Source organism: Vulpes lagopus, chromosome 23 (genome assembly GCF_018345385.1).
Source record: "Vulpes lagopus strain Blue_001 chromosome 23, ASM1834538v1, whole genome shotgun sequence".
NCBI classification, from domain to species: domain Eukaryota; kingdom Metazoa; phylum Chordata; class Mammalia; order Carnivora; family Canidae; genus Vulpes; species Vulpes lagopus.
The window spans coordinates 49,416,509-49,441,251 of record NC_054846.1 but is presented as its reverse complement, the minus strand read 5'-3'; the positions used below and the strand labels follow the sequence as shown (position 1 = coordinate 49,441,251).

Genomic DNA, 24,743 nt, shown 5'->3' with positions numbered 1-24,743 from the left:
TGAGAGGTAAAAAGAAAATCAAATGAGAGGTATTGTCAGCAGTCAATAAATAGATAAATAAATAAATAATAATAAATAAAAACAAAAACCCACAGCTGTAAGCCAATATCCCCCCCCCCCCCATAGAAACAATCGAAAACCAAAGTGTTAGAACCACTTTTGTCACAATTCTGGATGATAAGTCAAAGGTTTACAGCCCAAGAAAATACTGAATCAAGAAGTCAACTTAAAAATAGTAGGAAAGTGGGGTGCTTGGTCGGCTCTTTTGGTTGGGTGTTGGGTTCTTGGTTTCAGCTCACGTCATGATCTCAGAGTCCTGGGATCCAGCCCCACTTTGGGTTCCATGCTCAGCAGGGAGTCAGCTGTAGATTCTCTCTCCCTTCTGTCTCCCTCTGCCCCTCCACCCTGCTTGTGTATGAGCAATTGCACGCGCTCTCTCTCTTCATAAAATAAATCAATAAATCTTTTTTAAAAATAATACTAGGAAAGCTTTGTGGCATTTTTACTTGCCCTTGCCCACCCACTCATTTCTTGATATGGTCTGCAGATGTCAGCTGGTGTTCCCAGGGTAGGAAACTGGTCTCTGGTTCCAGGAGCACAACAGACCTTATTTGCAATTATTGTTTATAACTGTTCTAACTTATCTGGGGCTACCTGAAGGGCTGACACAAGACATACCTTTATGTCATCTAACTCAGAATCTGCTCATGGTGGGAAAACAGAAGGCTGGGAGGAAATGGAGAAAGTTTCTTTGGGAAATTAGGACAATTAAAAATACCTGTATATTTTTAATATTTATTATATATCATATTATTATTATTTTTGATAATTTAGAAAACCCAAGGCAGGGACACCTGGCTGGCTCAGTTGTAAAGAATGCCTTTTGATCTCAAGGTCACGAGTTTGAGCCCCATGCTGGGTGTAGAGATTAAATAAATAAACTTAAAAAAAAATAATAGAAAGCCTAAGGCAAAATGCACACTCAAGAAAGACTTAAAAAGACTTTAAGCTTTCATCTCAGCTGATCTCTAGTCTGGCGAGGCACAAAGTCCATCTGCAAAGACCCTCTAGGAAGTTTGTTTGTTTGTTTGTTTGTTTGTTTGTTTAGCTCCTGGTGATCAAAGAAATCTCCATCAAAACACAAGGTAAGGAACAGAGACTTCAGTATCACACAGTGCAAGGAATATAATTACTGCAAAATAAAAGTTTGGAAAACTCAACAGCCTTCAACAATCAAAATGAACAATGAACAAGTACAGCCTTCAACAATCAAAAAGCAACAAACTCTAGAGAAAGGGGAGAAGGTGATTTCCAGAGTTACCAAAATTCAAATGTCCATTTTTCAACAACAACAAAAAAAATCACAAGACCTACAAAGAAATGAGTAAGTACGGCCCATTCAAAGAATCAAAATAAATTAACAGAAACCATGCCTGAGGAAGCCCAGCATTATATCTAGTAGTAAACTTTAAATCGCTATCTTAAATATGCTCAAATTGTATAAGTGAAAGAAAATCAGAAAAGCAATGCATGAAAGAAAAATAGCATCGCATATATAAGATACTCAAGGAAAGACAATGTGAGCCAAGTTCATATCCAGGATAACTAATCTTCAAGGTAAAGGGCACGGGCAAACTCTTGTTTTTTTTAAGATTTTATTTATTCATGAGACACAGAGAGAGAGAGGCAGAGACATAGGCAGAAGGAGAAGCAGGCTCCTTACAGAGAGCCCGATGCAGGACTCAATCCCCAAACCCTGGGATCACGCCCTGAGCCGAAGGCAGACTCTCAACCGCTGAGCCACCCAGGCATCCTGCAAACTGTTATTAACATAAAATAACTCAGAATATTATCCAATAGGCCCTTCCTAAGGATTCTACTAGAGAAGATTCATACAATCAAAATAACTAGAGTGAGGGGAATCCCTGGGTGGTGCAGTGGTTTGGTGCCTGCCTTTGGCCCATGGCGCGATCCTGGAGACCCAGGATCGAATCCCACATCGGGCTCCCGGTGCATGGAGCCTGCTCCTCCCTCTGCCTGTGTCTCTGCCTCTCTCTCTCTCTCTGTGTGACTATCATAAATAAATAAAGAAAAAAATATTAAAAAAAAAAAAATAACTAGAGTGATATCAACATGGTGATTAGCAATAAATATGCAGTCATTTGTAGAATGTACATTAAAAGGGATAGTACAGTACATACTGGCTATATAATTTAAAAGGATATATATAATTTAAAAGGATCCCTGGGTGGCTCAGCGGTTTAGCGCCTGCCTTCCGCCCAGGGCGTGATCCTGGAGTCCCAGGATAGAGTCCCACATCGGGCTCCCTGCATGGAGCCTGCTTCTCCCTCGGCCTGTGTCTCTGCCTCTGTGTGTGTGTGTGTGTGTGTGTGTGTCTCTCTCTCATGAATAAATAAATAAAATATTTTAAAAAATAAAAATAAAACAAATTTTAAAAAGTGAAAGGATATATATAGGTCAACCACAAAATGGAAGCAGCAAGGTAGAGATAGCTTATACAAAAAAATTTAACAGTTCTTATTGACCATTACTGGTGATAGTATATTAGTAATGCCATTAGAGACTTACATATTTAACATATTACAAAGCAAATGAATAATCCCTGGATTTTTTTTTAAGATTGATTTATTCATTCATGAGAGACACAGAGAGAGAGAAGCAGAGACACAAGCAGAGGGAGAAGCAGGCTCCATGCAGGAAGCCTGTCATGGGACTCGATCCCGGGTCTTCAGGATCAGGCCCTGGGCTGAAGGCAGCAACTAAACTGCTGAGCCATCTGGGCTGCCCATCCCTGGATATTCTAATGGTTAGTTTGAAACCCTCTCACAGGGAGTAATCTGAAACTGGTCCCTATACTCAGAGGGCAGGGAGAAGCAGAAGAAAGAGACAGACAACTCCAAGTTGGTAATTGGCAATATTAACAAGCAAAGTGAACTTACATAGGAGACTTGTCTTGGGGAACAGCAAGAAAAATGGATCCCCACATGTACCCTTCAGATCTTGGTTTATAGAAGCCTTAACTAGGTGCAGTCACATATACCATGCAGGTGTTTTCAACACTACATCACTAACTCAAGGCTATGTCCTTGAAGCAGCCTCTGGGAGCAGGAAGGCAAGTAGAACCCACATGGGCAAGGAGCCTCCCAGATCCCAGGCCCAGCTCATAGGTCAATTGGCAAGCATATCTTTTTGATGACATTCCCCAATATTCCATTCTTTCACTCCCTGAGTCTTTGGGAACAGGATTCTTGGTATGGAAGAGAACAAATACTAATACATATACAAGAGATTATATTTTTTAAAATATCTCTGTGGGCACTTGGGTGGCTCAGTTAAGCCGCTGACTTTTTTTAAGATTTTTTTTTTTTTTTTTTTTTTTTTTTAAGATTTTTATTTACTCATGCGAGACAGAGGGAGAGAGAGAGAGAGGCAGAGACACAGGCAGAGGGAGAAGCAGGCTCCATGCAGGAGCCCAACATGGGACTTGATCTCAGGACTCCAGAATCACACCCTAGGCTGAAGGAAAGTGCTAAATCGCTGAGCCACCCAGGGATCCCCAAGCGACTGACTCTTGATCTCAGCTCAGGTCTTGATCTCAGGTAAGTCCAAGCCCTGTGTTGAGCTAAGAAAAAGAAAAAGAAAAAAGAAAAGAAAAAGAAAAAGAAAGAGAAAGAGAAAGAGAAAGAGAAAGAGAGAAAGAGATCAGTTCTTAGAAAAACAGCTAATTCCAAGTCTAAAATGGAAAATGAGCCTGACACATAGATTGCAACTATCTAAACTACTAGGGTAAGGGATGCCTGGGCGGCTCAGTGGATTAAGTAACCAACTCTTTGAGCTCAGGTTATGATCTCAGGGTCCTGAGATTGAGCCGTGCCCTGTGTCTGGCTCCATGTTCAGAGGGGAGTCAGGTTCTCTCCCTATCCCTCTGCCCCTCCTCACTCATACGTGCTCTTCCTTTCTCTCCCTCAAATCAATAAGTAAATCTTAAAAAAAAAAAAAAAAAAAAACTATCAGGATCAGGTCTGAAAGACTAAGGAACAATTTTGAAGACACTCTTTAGACAACAGGACAATGTGAGCTTAAATTAGTACAAGAGCACATTATATATAGTTTGAAACCCAAATACCTTTAAGTGCATAATCACAGTGATAATAAGAAAATAATTAACTAGTCACTTTCTGAAGATGACAGGGAACCAATCCATTATCTTAAAGCCAGATAAATTCAAAAGGAAAGAATCAAGCCTTTCTTACATGCAACTATACTACTGGGAACTAAACACTAGATGAAGAGAAGCATCTTCTTAAAATATTATTCCAGCTAGTGATTGAAAACAAAATGACAGAATTATATCACCGTTTTGCAACTTTCAATTACTGAATACTGGCAGTGAGTATCAAGAACTACTAAAATCAAAGAGCAAGCAGCAGATATTAATTACATGCCTCCTGTTGAAAGACCACACAATCATCTATAACCTTGCCAAAGGAATTGAATTTAAGGCTAATGAAGCCTCGGTATCTAGCTATAATTTGCAAGAAATACAAAGGACACAGAAACGTTTTGAAATGCACTGTAAGTATGAAAGCTAGACTGTGGGAAACTCTATAGGGTAAATGCCCTGTGGTTTTTCAAAACAAAAATTTTAAGGAAAAAGGAAGAGATGGAAGGGAAACCTACAGATTAAAAAAGATTTTCCATACCTAGTTTTTTAAAACAGGCAAGACTAAATTGTAATGTTTTAGATGCAAACTTACAAGGAAATTATTACTTTTTAAGTCAGGACAGTGATTTTTTAGAGGGAAGGTGGGGGCTGTGGTTGAGATGGCATACAGGGGCAGGAATTTCTAGAATGGCTGGCAAATTTTTTTTTTAATTAAAGATTTTATTTATTTATTCATAAGAGACAGAGAGAGGCAGACACACAGGTAGAGGGAGAAGCAGGCTCCATGCAGGGAGCCTGACGTGGGACTTGAACCTGGTCGCCAGGATCAGGCCCTGAGCGCTAAACCGCTGAGCCACCCGAACTGCCCAAAATTGTTTTTCTTGACTTGGGTAGTGGTTATACATTTGGAGTATTTTTCTGTATTTCCTTTATATTACAATAAAAAAGCTAAAAAGAAAAAAAAGAAGAAAATAAAATCATAAAACAAGTGGCCCGCTACAAAAAGAAATATTCTGCTACACATAAAGCTAGAACAGTGACAAAAAAAACAAGCACAATAAAAAAACAGAAACCAATCCAAAACAAATGAGAAATTCTAAATCTTGATTTAACAACAAAAACAAAATTGCAAAATAGACATTCTTTTTTTTTTTTTTTTTTTTTTTTTTAATTTATGATAGTCACAGAGAGAGAGAGAGAGAGAGAGGCAGAGACATAGGCAGAGGGAGAAGCAGGCTCCATGCACCGGGAGCCCGATGTGGGATTCGATCCCGGGTCTCCAGGATCGCGCCCTGGGCCAAAGGCAGGCGCCAAACCGCTGTGCCACCAAGGGATCCCCAAAATAGACATTCTTATCCTTATTTCATATTCAAACTTACTAAGCTCCTGAGAGAATTCAAACCTAGTCCAAAGCATGCTTTTTCTCCATATATTTAAATGACATTAATAAAAAACTCATAACGATAAGAAAAAAATTTTTAAAAACAGTGTATAAGAAAAACAAGAAAGTATATGGGTAAGAAAGTCACAAGACAAAAAAAATCCAAATAATAAATATAAGGGAACATTCAAATAATAAATATAATTCAATAGCAATTAGGAAAATATGTTTAAAACACTGACATACCATCTAAACCTAACAGATTACAAAAAGTAATAACCTTATAACACCAAAAGTTGGCAAAGACAGAGAGAAACATCACTGGCCAAAGTACAAGTTGGTATAATCACCGTAGAAAGCAATTGTGCAATAACATCCAGTAAGAGAAACTCTTGCACATATACACAAGGAGATAAGTACAAGGATATTTACTGAAGCACTGTAATAGGGAAAATGAAAATAACCTAAGGGTCCATTATTATGAGAATGGATAAACTATCATTTATTTATTCAAAGGAATGTTAGATAGCTCTTAAAAATTAATGAAACTAAAAAAAAATTAATGAAACTCCTACATCTCAACAACAAATAACTGAATTTAAAAATAGGCAAAGAACTTGAATCAACATTTCTATAACAAAGACATACAAATGGTCAATAAGCACATAAAAAGATGCTCAGTATCATTAACCTATAGGGAGATGCAAATCAAAAGCACAATGAGAAGCACCTGGCTGGCTCAGTCAGAAAAGCAGGAGACTATCTCAGGGTCATGAGTTTTGGCCACACATTGGGTGTAAAATTAAAGCATACATTCATACATTTATACATTCATTCATACATACATATATATGTATGTAAATAAGCAGGCACAATGAGAGGCACTTGGCTGGCTCAGTAAGTGGAACATGTGGTTCTTGATCTCAGAGTTGTAAGTTCAAGCCCATGTTGGGTGTAGAGGTTACTTAAAATCTTTTAAAATTTTTAAAATGAAATTAAAATTTTTTAAATTTAAAATTTTTTCAGGAGGCCTGGGCAGCTGAGTGGTTGAGCAATTGCCTTTGGCTCAGGTCGTGATCCCGGGGTCATGGGATTGGGCTCCTCCCAGGGAGCCTGCTTCTCCCTCTGCCTCTCTCTCTATCTCTCATGAATAAATAAATAAAATCTTCAAATTAAAAAAAAAAATTCTAATTTTTAAAAAGCACAATGAAGGGTGCCTTGGTGGCTCGGTTGAGCATCTGCCTTTAGCTCAAGTCATGATCCCAGGGTCCTGGGATCGAGGCCCAGGTTGGGCTCCCTGCTGAGCTGGGGGCCTGCATCTCCCTCTCCCTCTCCCTCTGTCTGCCACTCCCCCTGCTTGTGCTCACTCTCTGTCAAATAAATAAAATATTCAAAAAAATAAAAAAATAAAAATAATAAATAAAAAGCACAATGAGATCACTTACATCCACAAGGATGGCTAAAAATTTTTTTTAATAACAAGTGTTAGGTCATGGACAAACTGGAACTCTTATACATTGCTGGTAGCCATGTTAAAATGGTACAGCCATGATGAAAAACAGTTTGGCAATTTCTCATAAGTTTAAACATAAAATTACCATATGATCCAACAATTCCACTTCTGTCCATATAACAAAAAAACTGGAAAAACCAGTATTCAAACAGTTATACACAAATGTTCATAGTTCATCTCAAACACCAAAAGGTAGAAAAAAAACAAATGTCCGTCAATTGATGACAAAAAAAAAAAATGTACATCCATACAATGAAATATACTCGGTCATAAAAAGAAATGAGGAACTGATACATGCTAGTAGATGGCTAAATCCCCAATACATTGTGTTGAGTGGAAGAAGCCAGACACAAAAAGCCACATATTATATGATTCTATTCATATGAAATGTCCAGAATCCATAGTAATAGAAAACAGATTAGTGTTTGCCAAAGACTGGGGGGAGGAAGAAATGAGGAGTAACTAATTTAATAGGTAGAAGATTTCCTACTGGGGTAATAAAAATGTTCTGGAATTAGATAGTGGTAATGATTCCACAACATTTGAATGTGTTAAATGTCACACAAAAAATTTTTTAACGAAATTTTTTTTTATGAATTTTTATTTATTTATGATAGTCACACAGAAAGAGAGAGAGAGGCAGAGACACAGGCAGAGGGAGAAGCAGGCTCCATGCACCAGGAGCCCGACGTGGGACTCGATCCCGGGTCTCCAGGATCGCGCCCTGGGCCAAAGGCATGCGCCAAACCACTGCGCCACCCAGGGATCCCAAATATCACAAATTTTATGTTAGGTCTGTATTATCGTAACTTAAAAAGTCAAAGAATATGTGGAAGTGGGCTCTCTAGGGCCATGCTACCTTCCAGGAGCCTATTAAAGTGAGAACAGCTGAGACCCAGTCACCTTTCTCTCTGACATCTCTTTCGCTTCCTTCTGGCTTTTTTCCTCTTCCACATAGCCTGCCCACAAAGTGAGAACAGCCTGAGGACAGCTTTCACTAGCCACGAAGACTAAAAGAGTACAAGGGTTGCCAGTGACTAGTTCTGCTAGAAGCAGAGAAAAACAAGCTTTTCCAGATTTCCTAGATGTTGTTGGAAAAAGGCTTTTACTTGCATTCAAAATGGTTATTACCGAAAATTCTGTAGACCTACAAGAAATGAAAGGAGACTACTATCCTAGGCTATCTATACCCACAATAGGAGTATTTCTACATTTCTACATTTCAGACCTACAAGAAATGAAAGGAGACTACTATCCTAGGCTATCTATACCCACAATAGGAGTATTTCTACATTTCTACATTTCAGACCTACAAGAAATGAAAGGAGACTACTATCCTAGGCTATCTACACCCACAATAGGAGTATTTCTATGCAGTTCTAGTTAAGGACTATATTGGGTTTGAAGCCTGGAGCAAGGACTAGCTACTTATTGACCAAACATGATCCACCTTCCTCTTGGGCACAACTAGATATTTCCCAGCCCTTTAGCAGTTAGGCAAACCCCAGTAGATTGAATTCTGGCAATGGAAGATGGGGGGAAGTAATTAAGCCATTTCCAGACTTGGCCCAACAAAGATTCCCCCACCTGCTCCAGGTGACCTTGGAAGCCATGTGCAGAAAATGGTAGAGTCTAGATTCTTTTGAGTATATCTGCAACAGCAACTAGTCTTTTTTTTCATATAAAAGACTACTAACATGAGAGGTACTAATAAAATGTCCCTTTTTCTTAACTGGTCAAAGGCAGGACTCAGATGTTCCTAGATCACCTGAACAAAACCATCTTGGTATCACACCTTTGAAATAATTTAAGGACTTTTTAAAAATTAATACTGTATCTACTCTCTGCTTTTTAAAACATTCCTGGAAGCCTCAAATAGTCGTGCAAATTAGAAGGCCTGACAAACCTATTTTACTATGCTTTACTGATATACAGGCAAAGAAACTATGTGACGTGTTAATCTCCAACATATTAAGGGTTAAAGAATTTATGCATTTGCTACTCAGGTTCACCCTTAGGAAGTACTGTTCCATTAAAGTTGGTACAACTAACATGATAAAATAGAATTTTAAAATGTTGTTACTTGGGGATTCCCGGGTGGCTCAGAGGCTTAGCACCTGCCTTTGGCCTAGGGCGTGATCGTGGAGTCCTGGGATCAAGTCCCACATCAGGCTCCCTGCATGGAGCCTGCTTCTCCCTCTGCCTCTCTCTATCTCTCATGAATAAATAAATAAAATCTTAAAAAAAAAAAAATGTTGTTACCTTGGCCGGAATTTGTTCTTAATTACATTTCAAAACCTAGTGAGACTATACTATCTCCTAAGCCAGTTACTTAATAAATTCATAAAAGGTTCCCTAAAGGGAAAAATGAACAAATGAAAGCCTCCTTTTCAAGCTGAACGAAGCAAAAGAACAGTTCAGTAACACGAACAAATCAAAGGTCATATTCATATTTCTAAAACCAGAGAACAGGATCCCTGGGTGGCTCAGAGGTTTAGTGCCTGCCTTTGGCCCAGGGCGCGATCCTGGGATCCCAGGATGGAGTCCCGCGTCGGGCTCCTGGCATGGAGCCTGCTTCTCCCTCCTCCTGTGTCTCTGCCTCTCTCTCTCTGTGTCTATCATAAATAAATAAATAAATAGTTAAATAAAAATAAAACCAGAGAACACTAAAAAATATGAATTCTATACTCAGACATTCTGTGCATGTGCCTTAAAAACATGATAGCTTCTTGGTATTAGGCTTTTAAGAAGTGTTTTATGTGGATTAATTTATTAAATCCTCACAATAACCCTATGAAATAGGTAATAACATCTGCTACATATATGGGATAATTAAGGTGTGGAGAATTTAAGTAACTTGTCTCAGGTAACAGAGTTGGGATTTGAAGTCAGAAAATGACTCAATCTTAATCATTACAAATTCACTCAGAAATATTTATTGAGTACCTTCTATATACAATTCCAGAAGCTGGAGATACAGCAGGGAAAAAAACAGACCCAAATTCCTGCCCTGAGGAACCATGTGGAAGAATGACAATAAACAACAAATATGTGACAATACCAGGTGAATAAAAGACATGAATAAAAAGAAGGAAAGGGAATGACTATTAATGAATGACTTTTTTTTTTTCAAGATTTTATTATTTAGGACAGCCCCGGTGGCTTAGCTCCCTGCATGGAGCCTGCTTCTCCCTCTGCCTGCCTGCCTGCCTGCCTGCCTGCCTGCCTCTCTCTCTCTCTCTCTCTAATAAATTTTTTTTTAATTTTTTAAGATTTTATTTATTTGAGAGAGTGTGCGCAAGCGTGCAAGAGAGCACAAGCAGAGGGAGCAGCAGAGGGAGAGGGAGAAGTAGACTCCCTGCTGAGCAGGAGCCAGCCACAGGGCTCAATCCCAGGACCCTGAGATCATTACTTTAAAAAGGCTAGTCGAGTGTCCATCGAAAGATGAATGGATAAAGAAGATGTGGTTTACGTATACAATGGAATATTACTCAGCCATTAGAAATGACAAATACCCACCATTTGCTTCAACTTGGTTAGAACTGGAGGGTATTATGCTGAGTGAAGTAAAAGTCAATCGGAGAAGGACAAACAGTGTATGTTCTCATTCATTTGGGGAATATAAATAATAGTGAAAGGGAATATAAGGGAAGGGAGAAGAAATGTGTGGGAAATATCAGGAAGGGAGACAGAACATAAAGACTCCTAACTCTGGGAAACGAACTAGGGGTGGTGGAAGGGGAGGAGGGCGGGGGGTGGGGGTGAGTGGGTGACTGGCACTGAGGGAGACACTTGACGGGATGAGCACTGGGTGTTATTCTGTATGTTGGTAAATTGAACACCAATAAAAAATTAATTTATTAAAAAATAATAATAATAAATAAAATAAATAAAAAGGCTAGTCGATGGCCACCTAGGTAGCTCAGCTGGTTAAGCATCTGCCTTTGGGTCAGATTATGGGCTCCCTACTCTGTGGGGAGCCTGCTTCTCCCTATGCCTCTCCCCTAACTTGTGTTCTTTCTCTCTCTGTCAAGTAAATAAATAAAATCTAAAAGGCTAGTCAAGAAAGGGCTCTTTGAAAAGCTGATACATGAACAGAAACCTGAATGAACTAGAGCCAATCTGTAGATACATCTGGAAAAAGAACACCTCAAGTAAGAAAAACTAAGAAGTATGGAATTCTTCAAACAATTTTTAAAACATCCACAGGCAGGAACAAGCTTACTATATTCAGAGACCACCAGAACAGCCAGTATGACTACTAGTTCAGTGAACAAGAGGAAGAGTGGAAAGAGATTAGAGAAGGCCAAGAGGCAGATCATGTAGAATCTTATAGGATAAAGCAAGCTCTACACTGTGATGGAAAGCCACCACAGGGTTCTGAATTGGGGTGACAAATTCTGATTTAACTTTTTACCTGATGACATCAAGCTATGTACAAAATATCACTGGGTGGGGAGAAGTAAAAATATAATCAGGAACACCAGTTAGGAGACTTTTACAGTAATCCATATGAATGATAATAGAGACTAAGATGAGGATAGAGACAGAGCTAGTAGTGGGGAAAAGTCTCATGCAATTTGAAGGTAGCACCAAACAGATCTTATGGGTTGAACGTGGAATATGAAGTTAAGAATCAAAGACAATTTCCAAGTTCTGATTTGAGTAAAGGAGTGCATGGTGGTACCATTCGTTGAAATGGAAAAGACTGGAAAGCAGAATGGGAAGAAAAAAATCAAGAATTCAGTTTCAGGGATCCCTGGGTGGCGCAGCGGTATGGCGCCTGCCTTTGGCCCAGGGCGCGATCCTGGAGACCCGGGATCGAATCCCACGTCGGGCTCCCGGTGCATGGAGCCTGCTTCTCCCTCTGCCTATGTCTCTGCCTCTCTCTCTCTGTGACTATCATAAATAAATTAAAAAAAAAAAAAAAGTCTAGAACTCACAAGAAAGGTCATGATTAGGTAAATAAATGTGGGACTCAGCACACAGATGGAATTTTAAGCAGTACAATCTGATGAGGTCATATCATAAAGGAGAATAGACTATAAGAGCAGTCTGAACCTTCTGAAGCACCAATGAAATAGGAAGAAAACCAAGAGAGTAAGGTCCCAGAAGCCAAATGACAGAGTGATCAGCCATGTCAAATGCAACAGGTTGAGTAAGATGAAGACTGCAAATTGGCCGTTGTATTTAGCCATGATAACCCTGACATAAATGTTTCAGCAGAATGATGGAGACAAAAGCTGACTGGAGTGGGTTCAATAAAGAATGAGAGAGGAAATGGAAGCAAAAGATAAAGACAATTCTTCAATTAGCTATAAAGAGGAGCACTCTCCTACATGTGGACAATTATTTTGTATCATTTGCTCTTTCACCTGAATTACTGCAAAAGCCTCCAACCTGGTCTCTCTGCTTCCACATAACCATTCAGTCCCAGAAGTGTAGCCAAATAGACTGGATTAAAATGAATGTTCATTCACACGATTCCTCTACTCAAAACTCTCCAATGGCTTCCCATCTCATTCAACATAAAGCTGAAATCCTTACAATGGCCAATAAGACCCTTCATGAACTACAACTCTCCACAATCCAGCACTTCTCTCTCCACCCTTCCCCTCTGAGCTCATCTACTACTCATCCTCTTAGTCACTCCATGCAGCCACACTGGCCAAATACAAATTTTAGAAGTGGATGTATGCTTCCAGCCCATGGTACTTCCTATTCCCTCTACCAAGTATGCCCTTCCCCAGAAAATCTAAATGCCTCTCTCTCTTAAATCCTTCAGGTCTTAAAAAAAAAAAAAAAAAAAAAATCCTTCAGGTCTTTAATATCCCCTTCCAAAGGGATGCCTTTCCTGATACCAGTTAAAGCCATAATCCCTCAACAAAGTGGATTTAGAGGAACATACCTTAACATAATAAAGGCCATTTATGAAAAACCCATACCTAACATCATACTCAATAGTAAAAAACTGAAAGCATTTCCTTTAAGGTCAGGAACAAAATATGCCCACTCTCACTACTTTTATTTAACACAGTACTGGAAGTCATACCTGCAACAATCAGACAAGAAAAAGAAATAAAAGGCATACAATTGGTAAGGAAGAAATAAAAATGTTATTATTTGCAAATGACATGATAACTGTATAAAGAAAACTCTAAAAAAAAAAAAAAAAAAAAACTCTAAAGACCCCACCAAAGAAATTATTAGAATAAATTAATTCGGTAAAGTTAAAGATTCAAAATTCATACACAAAAATATGTAGCATTTCTATACACTATCACTAAAGTAGCAGAAAGAGAAACTAACAATCCTGTTTATAAGAATTTTTTTTATTATTCATGAGACACAGAGAGAGAAAGGCAGAGACACAGGCAGAGAGAGAAACAGGCTCTCTGTGGGAAGCCCGATGTGGGACTCAATCCCCAGGCCCCAGGATCATGACCTGAGCCAAAGGCAGATGCTCAACCATTGAGCCACCCAGGCATCCCAACAATCCCATTTATAACTGCACCAAAAAGAATAAAATACCTAGAAATAAATTTAACCAAGTGAAAGATGTATAATCTGAAAACTATAAGACACTGATGAAAGAAACTGAAGACAACACAAAACAAATGGAAAGACACTATCCTCATGGATACGAAGAAGTTATATTGTTAAAATGCCCAGGTAATCCCTATGAAAATACCAATAGCATTTTTCACAGAACTAAAACAAATAATCCTAAAATTTGTATAGAATCATAAAAGACCCCTAATAACCGAAGCAGTCTATTTTTTTTTTTTAACCAAAGCAGTCTTAAGAAAGAACAAAGCTGGAGGTATCACTATGCCAGATTTCAAGGTAAACTACAAAACCAGTAATCAAAACAGTATAGTACTGGCATATACATCAATGAAACAAAGTAGAGAGCCCAGAAATAAACCAATGCTTATATGGTCAATTAACCTAAGACAGAAGAGACAAGAATATACAACAGGGAAAAGACAGTATTTTCAATAAGTGGCAGTGTGAAAACTAGACAGCCACAGGCAAAACGATAAAACTGGACCACTTTTTACACCACACAAAAATGAATTCAAAATGGATTAAAGGCCTAACTGTGGTACCTAAAACCATAAAACCCCTAAAAGAAAACATAGGCAGTAATCTATTGGACATTTGCCTTAGTAATAAGGCAAATAATATATAGTATAGTATAGTAATATCTAGTATTACTAGATAGTAGATATACTAGTATCTAGTATTAGTATAGTAATATCTAGTATCCTCTTTGAGGATAGGTCTCCTCAGTCAAAGGAAACAAACACAAAAATAAGCTATTAGGGCTATACCAAAATAAAAAGCTTTTGTACTGCAAAGGAAACCACCAACAAAGCAAAAAAGCAACCTACTAAATGGGAAAGGATATTTGCAAATTATGTTCCTGATAAAGGGTTAATATCCAAACTATATAAAGAACATGTACAACTCAACACCAAAAAAAACCTCAAACAATCTGATTTTAAAATAGGCAGATCGGTCGCCTGGCTGGCTCAATACATGGAGCATGCAACTCTTGATCTTGGGGTCGTGAGTTTGAGCCTCATACTAGGTATAAAGATTACTTTTAAAAAATGGGGGACGCCTCAGTGGCTCAGCAGTTGAGCATCTGCCTTCAGCTCAGGGAGTGGTCCGGGAATTCTGGGATCGAGTCCCATGACGAGTCCCACATGGACTCCCTGCAAGGAGCCTGCTTCTCCCTCTGCATATGACTCTGCCTTCTCTTTGTCTTTCATGAATAAATAGTCTTTTTTTCTTTTAATTTTTTTTAAGATTTTATTTATTTATTCATGAGAGACACAGAGAGAGAGAGAGAGACAGGCAGAGGGAGAAGCAGGCTCCACGCAGAGCCCAACGTGGGACGGGACCCCTGGTCTCCAGGATCATGCCCTGGATGGAAGGCAAGCACTAAACTGCTCAGCCACCCAGGCTGCCCTAAATAAAATCTTTAAAATAAAAAAAATTAAAAAAAAGGGGCAGAGAACTCAAATAGGGATTTTTCCAAATTAGACATAGATGACCAACAGATACATGAAAAAATGCTCAACACCACTAATTATCAGGGAAATGCAAATCAAAATCAAAATCACAATGAGAATATCACCTTACACCAGTAAATATGGCTAGTATCAAAAAGACAAGAAATAACAATTGTTGGTGAGGATGTGAAGAAAAAGGAACCCTCAGGCATTGTTAATGGGAATGTAAATTGGTACAACCACTGTGGAAAACAGTATGGAGCTTCCTCAAAAATTAAAAATAAGGGATCCCTGGGTGGCTCAGCGGTTTAACGCCTGCCGTATTGGGCTCGTCCCATATCGGGCTCCCTGCATGGAGCCTGCTTCTCCCTCTGCCTGTGTCTCTGCCGCTCTCTCTCTCTCTCTCTCTGTGTGTGTGTGTGTGTGTCTCATGAATAGATGAATAAATAAATAAAATATTTAATAAAAAAATTAAAAACAGAAATACCATATGATTCAGTAATTCCACTACTGGGTTATTTACCCGAAGAAACTGAAAACAACACTAATTTGAAAAGATATCCACACCCCAACGTTTACTGCAGCATTATTTACAATAGCCAAACTATAAAAACAACTCAGGTATCCATCGATAAATGGATGGATAAAGAGTATAAAGAGATGTGATAAAGAGTACACCTAGGTACCCCAAAATAGACTCTTAAATACAGAGAACAAACTAGTGGTTGCCAGAGGGGAGGTAGATGTGGGAAATGGGTAAAGGGGATTAAGACGTACAAACCTCAGGGATGCCTGCGTGGCTCTGCAGTTGAGCATCTGCCTTTGGCTCAGGGTGTGATCCCGGGGTCCTAGGATCAAGTCCTGCATCAGGCTCCCCAGGGGGGAGCCTGCTTCTCCCTCTGCCTATGTCTCTGCCTCTCATAAATAAAATTTTTTTAAAGAGGTACAAACTTCCAGTTACAAAATAAGTAAGTCATGGATGAAAAATACAGCATAGTCAACAATATTGTAATATCACATGGTGACGGATGGTATAAATAATTTTTAAAATAAATATAAGAGTGCCTGGTTGGCTCAGTCAGTTAAGCAGCCAGCTCTTGATTTTGGGTCAGGTCACAATATCAGGGTCCTGGGATCAAGCCCAGAGTCAGGCTCCAAGCTTAGTGGGGAGTCTGCTTCAGGATCCTCTCTCTCTGCCCCTCCCTCTACTTGCCTGCACACACGTGCTCTCTCTCTCCCTCATATAAATAAATCATTTAAAAATAAAATAAAATGTAAACAGATAAAACCAGGGACACTTGGGTAGCTCAACCAGTTAAGCATCCAGCTCTTGATTGCAGCTCAGATCATGATGTCAAGGTCATGAGATGGAGCCACACTGGGTTCTGCCTGGGTGTGTAAGCTGCTTTAAGAGTCTCTCCCTCCCTCTTTCTCTGCCCCTCCCCTGCTCTCTCTTGCACACTCTCTCTAAAAAACTAAAATAAAATTTAAAAAAAAAAAACATAATCCCTCATCCTTCTTTATCCTCCTTCCCTACTTTATTTTTTCATAGTATTAATCTCCATATAACATACTATATATTTTATTTCATTATCTTATATTCCTTCTACTATCACTTCTCAGGCTTTTGGCTAAGACCAAGTGTGATATACCCTCTACTAAAATAGAAACTTTGGGGCACTTGGGTGGCTCAGTTGGTTGGGTGTCTGCCTTTGACTTGGGTCATGGCCTCCAGGTCCAGAGATCAAGTCCCTCATCAGGCTCCTTTTTCAGCAGAGAGTCTGTTTCTCTCTCTCTCCCTCTGCCTTTCCCCACTGCTCGTTCTCTCTCTCTCTCTCTCTCTCTCTCTCTCAAAAATAAATAAAATCGGGCAGTCCAGGTGGCTCAGCAGTTTAGCGCCACCTTCAGTCCAGGGGGTGATCCTGGAGACCCAGGAGCTTGTTCACAGCAACAGGAGAGAAGGGATAGACTGTAGGTACAGACAGACACAGGTAGGTTAGGTGATTTATAATGGGAGTTTGTGGAAATATTCCTCAATCTCCCTCCCCCCCCTCAGTTAAATGGGAAACAAGGACAGCAACTGACAGTAAAGAGGACAAAGAGTGTTGGAAAGAGTTTGTTTCAGGAGCAAAATTAAACTATCATTTAAGAGTGAATGGTGGGCAGCCCAGGTGACTCAGCAGTTGAGCATCTGCCTTTGGCTCAGAGTATGTTCCTGGGGTCCTAGGATCAAGTCCCACATCAGGTTCCCCACAGGGAGCCTGCTTCTCCCTCTGCCTGTGTCTCTGCCTCTCGCTCTCTGTGTGACTATCATAAATAAATAAAAAATTTTAAAAAAAAAATCAAACCCTCCAAAGCTAACAGATTTTCAGGAGCTTGCCTTTATACATTTCACTTGTGGATAAGACGGGAGGGAGGGCTAATAAACTTTCTATACTGAAAATTCAGAAGAATTCTCAAATGTTCATGTCTTAATCACCATATCTAACATTCTATCCCCACACAGTTGCCAAAGTAATCCAGCTAAAACACAAGTAAGACCATCCTGCTCCCATGCTTATTATTACTCTTTTACACAGTACTAAAGACAATCCAGGCTCCTTCAGTCTCTTAACTCACCATCTATGCCTTAAACTTCCAGCTCCAGCAATACCAAACTGATTTTAGTTCCCTACACAAAATATGCAGCTTCCTCTTTACTTCTCTATGCTTTTGCCAATGTACTAACATTCTAGTGCAGAGGAAAGAGACGGTGCTGATTTACATGAAAATAATTTTGATGGGATCCCTGGGTGGCGCAGCGGATTGGCGCCTGCCTTTGGCCCAGGGCGCGATCCTGGAGACCCGGGATCGAATCCCACGTCAGGCTCCCGGTGCATGGAGCCTGCTTCTCTCTCTGCCTGTGTTTCTGCCTCTCTCTCTCTCTCTCTCTCTCTCTCTCTCTCTCTGTGTGACTATAATAAATAAATTTTAAAAAAAAAAAAGAAAAAGAAAATAATTTTGAAAATTTCTCAATGTGTTGAGGGAATTCTAGGAACTAAAATTAAATCCCCCCTTCCTCCATCCTCTCATTTCCTTTAGTTGGCTATTTCTATCATACTGCCATTATTACTCAAATCACCCAAATATTTGAATTATTTTCTATTCATCAATAAATACTTAGCACCTATTGTGAGCAAAGCCTAGAATATGCATTACAGTACAAAAAAAATGATAAGAGTTCCTACCCTTAGTCATCTACAACTTAAAAGCAGAAATGAAATAATGCAGAATGAACACAGAAGGATAAAAGTGTTAATACACTGATTCATTCATTTGCTCAGTTAGCAAATATTTATTCAACACCTACTATATACTACATAACAGACAAAAAGCTGTATTATAGAAACAAAGTGAGATAAGAATTAGTATTTATTAAATACCTATCTACTAAAAAAAAAATACCTATCTACTATGTGCTTTCTAATCACTTTCTCATTTAATCTCATAGAACCCAAGCTTTCACTTTCTGAGTCACAGAATTTTTAGAACTGAAATTTCAGGAGATTTAAAGATTTATTAAGCACAATCCAGGATCCTCTTAGGAGGATATCACATGGAAAAACAACTTCAAAGAACACTTTCTGTAGCATTTGAGTTAGGCCTGGAAGCTTGAGTAGAATTTCAATGGGAAGAAGCAGAAAAGAAAGAGTTTTTCAGATGGATAATTAATTAAAATTAGTATATGAAAGTGTCCAGCAGTAAACAAATATTTACTGACCACCCACTACCATACCAGTTAAAACACTAAAGGCATACTATAATGAATAAGACAGTCTTTGAGGAGTTTCTTCTCTGAAGAGACACTGAAACCGATGAGCAAATAAATGTTTCAAGCACCACCACTTATCTATGTTTCTAATAATTATTTCTAATAATTATTCAGACTAATAACTATGTTTCAAATACCATAGTGGGCCTTAGTTGTACAACAGTAAATGAAACAATGTGGGCCTCAGAGAATTTATAAAGCAAAGGCTTGGGAACCAAGAGAAGGGGCATCTAACTCCAATTATTTTAATAAATAGTGGTAAGAATCAAGTAGACCTTGAAATACCAACATCTCCAGACTTTATTCTATAGGTAATAAGCTAATGAAGGTTTCTTAAGATAAAGAAATGAAATGAGGGGCACCAGGGTGGCTCAGTTTGTTAAGTGTCTGCCTTCAGCTCAGGTCATGATCTCAGGGACCTGGGATCCAGCCTGGAGCCCCAAGTGTGGCCCTCCAGCTCTCTGCTCAGCAGGAAACCTACTTCTCCCTCTCCCTCTGCCCCTTCTGTCCCTCATGTATGCTCTCTCAAATAAATAAATAAAATCCTTTTTTAAAAAGGAAAAAAAAAAAAGAAACAATCATTTTACAAATATTTATCTACTACTGGAACTTAGGTAGGCAGTAAGTTATAATCTTATTTTTGTAACTAGAATGCAAAAAAAAATTGAGGTTAAAAGACTAAAAGCAGAGTAAACACAGTTAAGGTATTACAACAACCAAGACAAGTTTATAAATGCTGAATTAAGGTGATGACTATGAGAATAAAGATTTGAAAGGTGCCATGAAGGTAGAATCAGCAAAAAACCTGGATAAGGGGATCAAGCGAGAGGGGCAAAGACCATGGATACAACTTCAATTTAGATGAAAAGAAAAAGAAAAGAAAAAAAATGAAAAGAAAAAGGAAAGACAGGGAAAAGCACACTTCAACAGAGAAATAATGGATTCTGTTTTAAGGATATTCCAAGCCAGAGAACCAAGTCCTGCATCCTGTTCAGAACTTATTCCCAAATATCAGCATCGTATAAAGTATAACAAGCATTACTCCATGTCATGAGAAAAGGAGAAGTCACCTGTGAGAAATCGATGCTTATTGATTAGCTAAGCTTACTCCCTGAATGAATGTAATCCATCCAGTCTCATAATGCACACAAGAAAATTTTTATCTTTTCAAAATCAAATAATTCCAAGTTATGGACTTTAGAGGACACCATCAAACTATAAAAATCATAATATTTAGATCACAAATGCTAAGTCTATCGTGGAAACATTGAGCACAGAAAGGGAAAAGTACTGCTAAGGAAAGAGGTCAAGGGCAGCCCCTGGCTAAGTGGTTTGGTGCCGCCTGCAGCCCGGGGCCTGATCCTAGAGACCCGGAATCGAGTCCCAAGTCGGGCTCCCTGCGTGGAGCCTGCTTCTCCCTCTGCCTCTCGCTCACTTGCTCTGTATCTCTCATGAGTAAGTAAAATAAAATCTTAAAAAAAAAAAAAAAGGAAAGAGGTCAAGCCTGGAGACTCACTCAGATCACTCTACAAGGAGATTCTGTGACACGAGGCCATGAATAAAAGACCAGAGACCCTGTTCCACATCCTAAGTACTTCCCATGAATAGGGTAGGCCTGCTAAAAAAACCAGCACAATAAAGGAGAGCTAAGAACTGAGAACATATCCTCAAAAAAGATTTAGGAAAAAAGAAAACAAAAAAAGATACACAGGAAGCAGTCAGAGAAACAGGAGTGTAATGGACATTACAAAAGAAATGAAAATATCAAGAAGGGCAACAATGACAAACAGTTCACAGAACTAAGAGACAATGAAGACTGGAGTGAAAACTATCAAATTTAGTAATTTAAAATTCCCTGAACTGGGGCATCTGGGTGGCTCAGTGGTTGAGCACCTGCGTTTGGCTCAGGGTGTGATCCTTGGGTCCTGGGATTGAGTCTCATATGGAGCTCCCCGCAGGGAGCCTGCTTCTCCCTCTGCCTATGTTTCTGCCTCTCTGTTTGTCTCTCAAATAAATAAATAAAATCTTAAAAAAAAAAAAAAAAAGTAAATAACAAAGTTACTGGTGACCTTGAACACAATAGTTCTGGAATACTTTAAGGGTAGAAGTCAAACTTTAAGGGGTACTTGAGGAGATTCCTGGGTGGCTCAGTGGTTTAGCGCCTGCCTTCCGCCCAGGGTGTCATCCTGGGGTCCCGGAGATCGAGTCCCACATGGGCTCTCTGCATGGAGCCTGCTTCTCCATCTGCTCATGTCTCTGTCTCTCTCTCTCTGTCTCTCTCTTTTTCTTTTTCTTTCTCTCTCTCTCTCTCTCTCAGTATCTCTCATGAATAAACTGATAAAATCTTTTTAAAAAAAAGCGGGGGGTGCTTGGTTGGCTCAGTTGGAAGAGCATGGAACTCTTGATCTCAGGGTCATGGGCTCCAGCCTCATGTTGAGTGTAGAGGTTACTTAAATAAACAAACTTAAAAAAAAAAAAAAAGAAGCCAGGATGCCTGGGTTGCTCAGGGGTTGGGCATCTGCCTTCGGCTCAGGTTGTGATCCCTGGGTCCTGAGATTGAGTCCTGCATCAGGCTCCCCGTCTCTGCCTCTCTCTCACTGTGTCTCTCATGAATAAATAAATAAAATCTTTAAAAAAAAAAAAAGCCAAATTGTAATATGAGAAATGTATACAGGTAAGTAAGCTGAAACAGCGAATACAAACTCATTTTCCAAGAAGGTTGCTAATAAAGCAAAGAAGAGATAACAAAGTAACTTAGGTAAGTTACACAATCCAGGGAAACTGTATTTTGCTTTTTTCGGAGGTATAGGACAAAAAAAAATAAGACACATAACAAGGGCCTATATCAGATGAGAGGGGATGAAATCAAGCACATAAGCACAAGGATAGCCTCCGAGAGGAAGATGAATACTTCTTTCTCTAGAATTTAAGCAAAGGATGAGTGAACACAAATTTTGAGACAGTGTCACCTGGCTGGCTCAGTTAGTAGAACATGTGACTCCTGACCTAGGGGTCGTAAGTTCAAGTCCCACACTGGGTGGAGAGCCTGCTTGCTTGCTATATAAATACATAATTGTGAGGTAGGGAAGAAGGGAAAAATCAAATAACCTTGAACTCTTTAGTGAAGCAGGTCAACTGAATCAAGTAAACTAAGTCAGGAGATGATTAAAGGATTAAACATCTTAAAAGTTTCAATTAGGTACTGCAGAGAATATTTTTAAAAAGGATGAGGGGGGCGCCTAGGTGGCTCAGTCAGTTAAGCATCTGCCTTAGGCTCAGGTCATAATCCCAGGGTTCTGGGATCCAATCCTGAGTGGGCTTCCTTTCCTGCTCAGTAAGGAGTCTCCTTCTCTCTTTCCCTCAGCCTGCCACTCTGCCTACTTGCATATGCTCACGCGCGCTCGCTCGCGCTCTCTCTGTCAAATAAATAAATAAATAATCTTTAAAAGTTAAAAAAAAAAAAAAAAAAAAAAACCCAAGAATGAGGGAGTAAATTATAGCCAGGGACAACATTCAGTGGCCTGAAACCAAGGGCAGAGATAGGGAATGAGGCAGTCTACTCGGAGCTGGGTGTAGAATAAAAGGTGAAAGAACAAAAGGAAAAAATCCAAGTGCTAGCATGTGCATCACTGAAACTGTACAATGAAGAATGATGTCTATGTAAAATACTTATTTAACTGATGGAAAAGAGGCAAATCTAATAAAGGTCTTGAAAAAGTCAAGGATGAAGTTACTAGGGCTGAACAAATGGAAAACTGTCATAGAGTTCATTACTACAGAATAAGTTTCTGCAAAATCCATGCAGTCAGGACCACACAGTCTCCTCTCATTGCACCCTCTACAGCTACTTTCTCCTCCCTGATACAACTGACCTTTATCCCCTATTTCTAAATACACCTACGCTTGATTAATGAATTATACACACACCTCCTGTCCATTCAGAAACTCCACGAATACGTTCACACTGCTCTCTATCTCCGTTTTCCTATGACGATGTTTTCAGTAGTAAACTCCTAGAAGACAGAGCCTATCCCTGTAAATTCTCTATTCGCGGCGCTGGATTTGGAATTGCACATATGCAGGTGTTTTAAAAGTGCTTTCTCGTGAAACAGATCGTTACCGAAAAGGATCTTGAAGATTTGAACGCACTCCTCCAAGACTATATAATAATGGCCAAATCAGAGAATGCCTAGAAATGACATCCGTTTTTATTTTTTATTTATTTGTTTGTTTGTTTGTTTGTTTTTATGATAGGCACACAGTGAGAGAGAGAGAGAGAGAGGCAGAGACACAGGTAGAGGGAGAAGCAGGCTCCATGCACCAGGAGCCCGACATGGGATTCGATCCAGGGTCTCCAGGATCGCGCCCTGGGCCAAAGGCAGGCGCCAAACCGCTGCGACACCCAGGGATCCCGACATCCGTTTTTAATAACAGTCAAGACAACCTCTAGTAAAGAACATTTACTACATCACATTGATTTTCCCTACTTTACATACACTATTTACCCCTCGGGCCAACTCCTCAGTATCCCTCTAGTGAGCCTATTCTTTGCAGTTCATTTACTCCCAGGCCACATTCCAGCGTCCCTTCTTCGCATCCAGTATCCCTGACTACAGACGCCCACAGGACCATTTTTTCCAAATCCCTGTTCCCCCACTTCCATTCAACCCCAGGCCATGACTTCCATTTCTCCACTCCCCATTTTTCTGCCTCTCCAGACCTTCCTTTCCTCCGGCCGAACTACACAGTCCCCACCCCTCCAAAGCCTTAGCCCAAGTCTTCCCGCCCGAGGTCCCCCTCCCCCACTGCTCCCATTCAGGCTCCCGCTCCCCATCCTCTCCCTCCCGGACCCGGCCGGCCGCCTTACCTGCTCCTTGACCTCGGGCCCCGAGGGCCCGGTCCGCTCCTCCAGCAGCTGCCTCCCGGGCGGCGCTCGCCGGCGCGGCGGCAAGGGCTGGGGCTGAGGCAGCTCCGCCGCCCGCTGAGCCCCATCCTCGCGACGGCCGGCCGGCGACGGCGGCGGCTGCGGTCGGTCGCGGCAGCGGCTCCGCTTCATATCCGCGGCTGGGCCCCGCGGGCGTCAGCACCGCGACTGTCCCGGCCCCGCACGGCCCCGGGCCGCAGCGCTGCCGCGCCAACCACCGCCCGCGGCCACCATGGCCGGGCGGGTGCCCGAAGCCACCGACCCCAGCTCGCAGCTCCTCCGCGCTTTCTGGGGCCTCAAGCGCCGCGACGTCCTCGGCGCTCCTTAAGGAGGAGGCAGCATCCCCGCCGCCTCGTCCTCTCCCACCCGGCACACGCTCGGCGGGCCACCCGCCGCCGCCACAGCCGCCACAGCCGCCGGCTCCACAGCCAGCAGCCAGCCGGCCCGCCCGCCCGCCCTGCCTGCCTGCCTCTGGGCCCGCCCCGCCCCTGCCCTCCCCGCCCCGCGCGCGCGCGCACCGGGAACCCGCCCGCCGCCTCTGGCCGCGCGCCGCCTCCCGCGCACGCGCCGGCGAACGGTCGCGAGAGACCCGCCCGTGGCCTCCCCGCGAGGTGGGCAGAGCGGAAGGGGGCGGGGCTCCCGGCGCGGCTGCTGCGGCGGAGCGCGTTCATTGATTCTTTCATTCATCCATTCATGAAATTGTATACCCCGCCAAGCTAAGCGCTAGGGATCTGAAAAGGAGTTAGGATTGAATCAGTGTCTTCAAGGATCGAGCGGGAGAGGGACCAGGAACAAGAAGACAAAATATACAATTAATTGATGGAGCACCCACCGTCCTTTATTGACAGTTTTACGGAGCACTCGCCAACTGTCTTCACGTCACACTTTGGATGCAGATCTGGTC

General features: G+C 40.9%; 1 protein-coding gene across 11 annotated transcripts in view; it reads right to left on the bottom strand.

Annotated features, from left to right (window-relative positions):
- The window catches only part of MAST2 (microtubule associated serine/threonine kinase 2), a 217,768-nt gene extending 193,459 nt beyond the window's left edge, over positions 1-24,309 (bottom strand). For all 11 annotated transcript variants that reach the window (XM_041738478.1, XM_041738473.1, XM_041738474.1 and 8 more), the window contains exon 1: positions 23,783-24,309. In XM_041738478.1, the coding sequence (XP_041594412.1) occupies positions 23,783-23,971 (189 nt within the window). In that variant the 5' untranslated portion in view covers positions 23,972-24,309. The remainder of the gene's footprint in view (positions 1-23,782) is intronic.
- Positions 24,310-24,743: the final 434 nt, after the last annotated feature.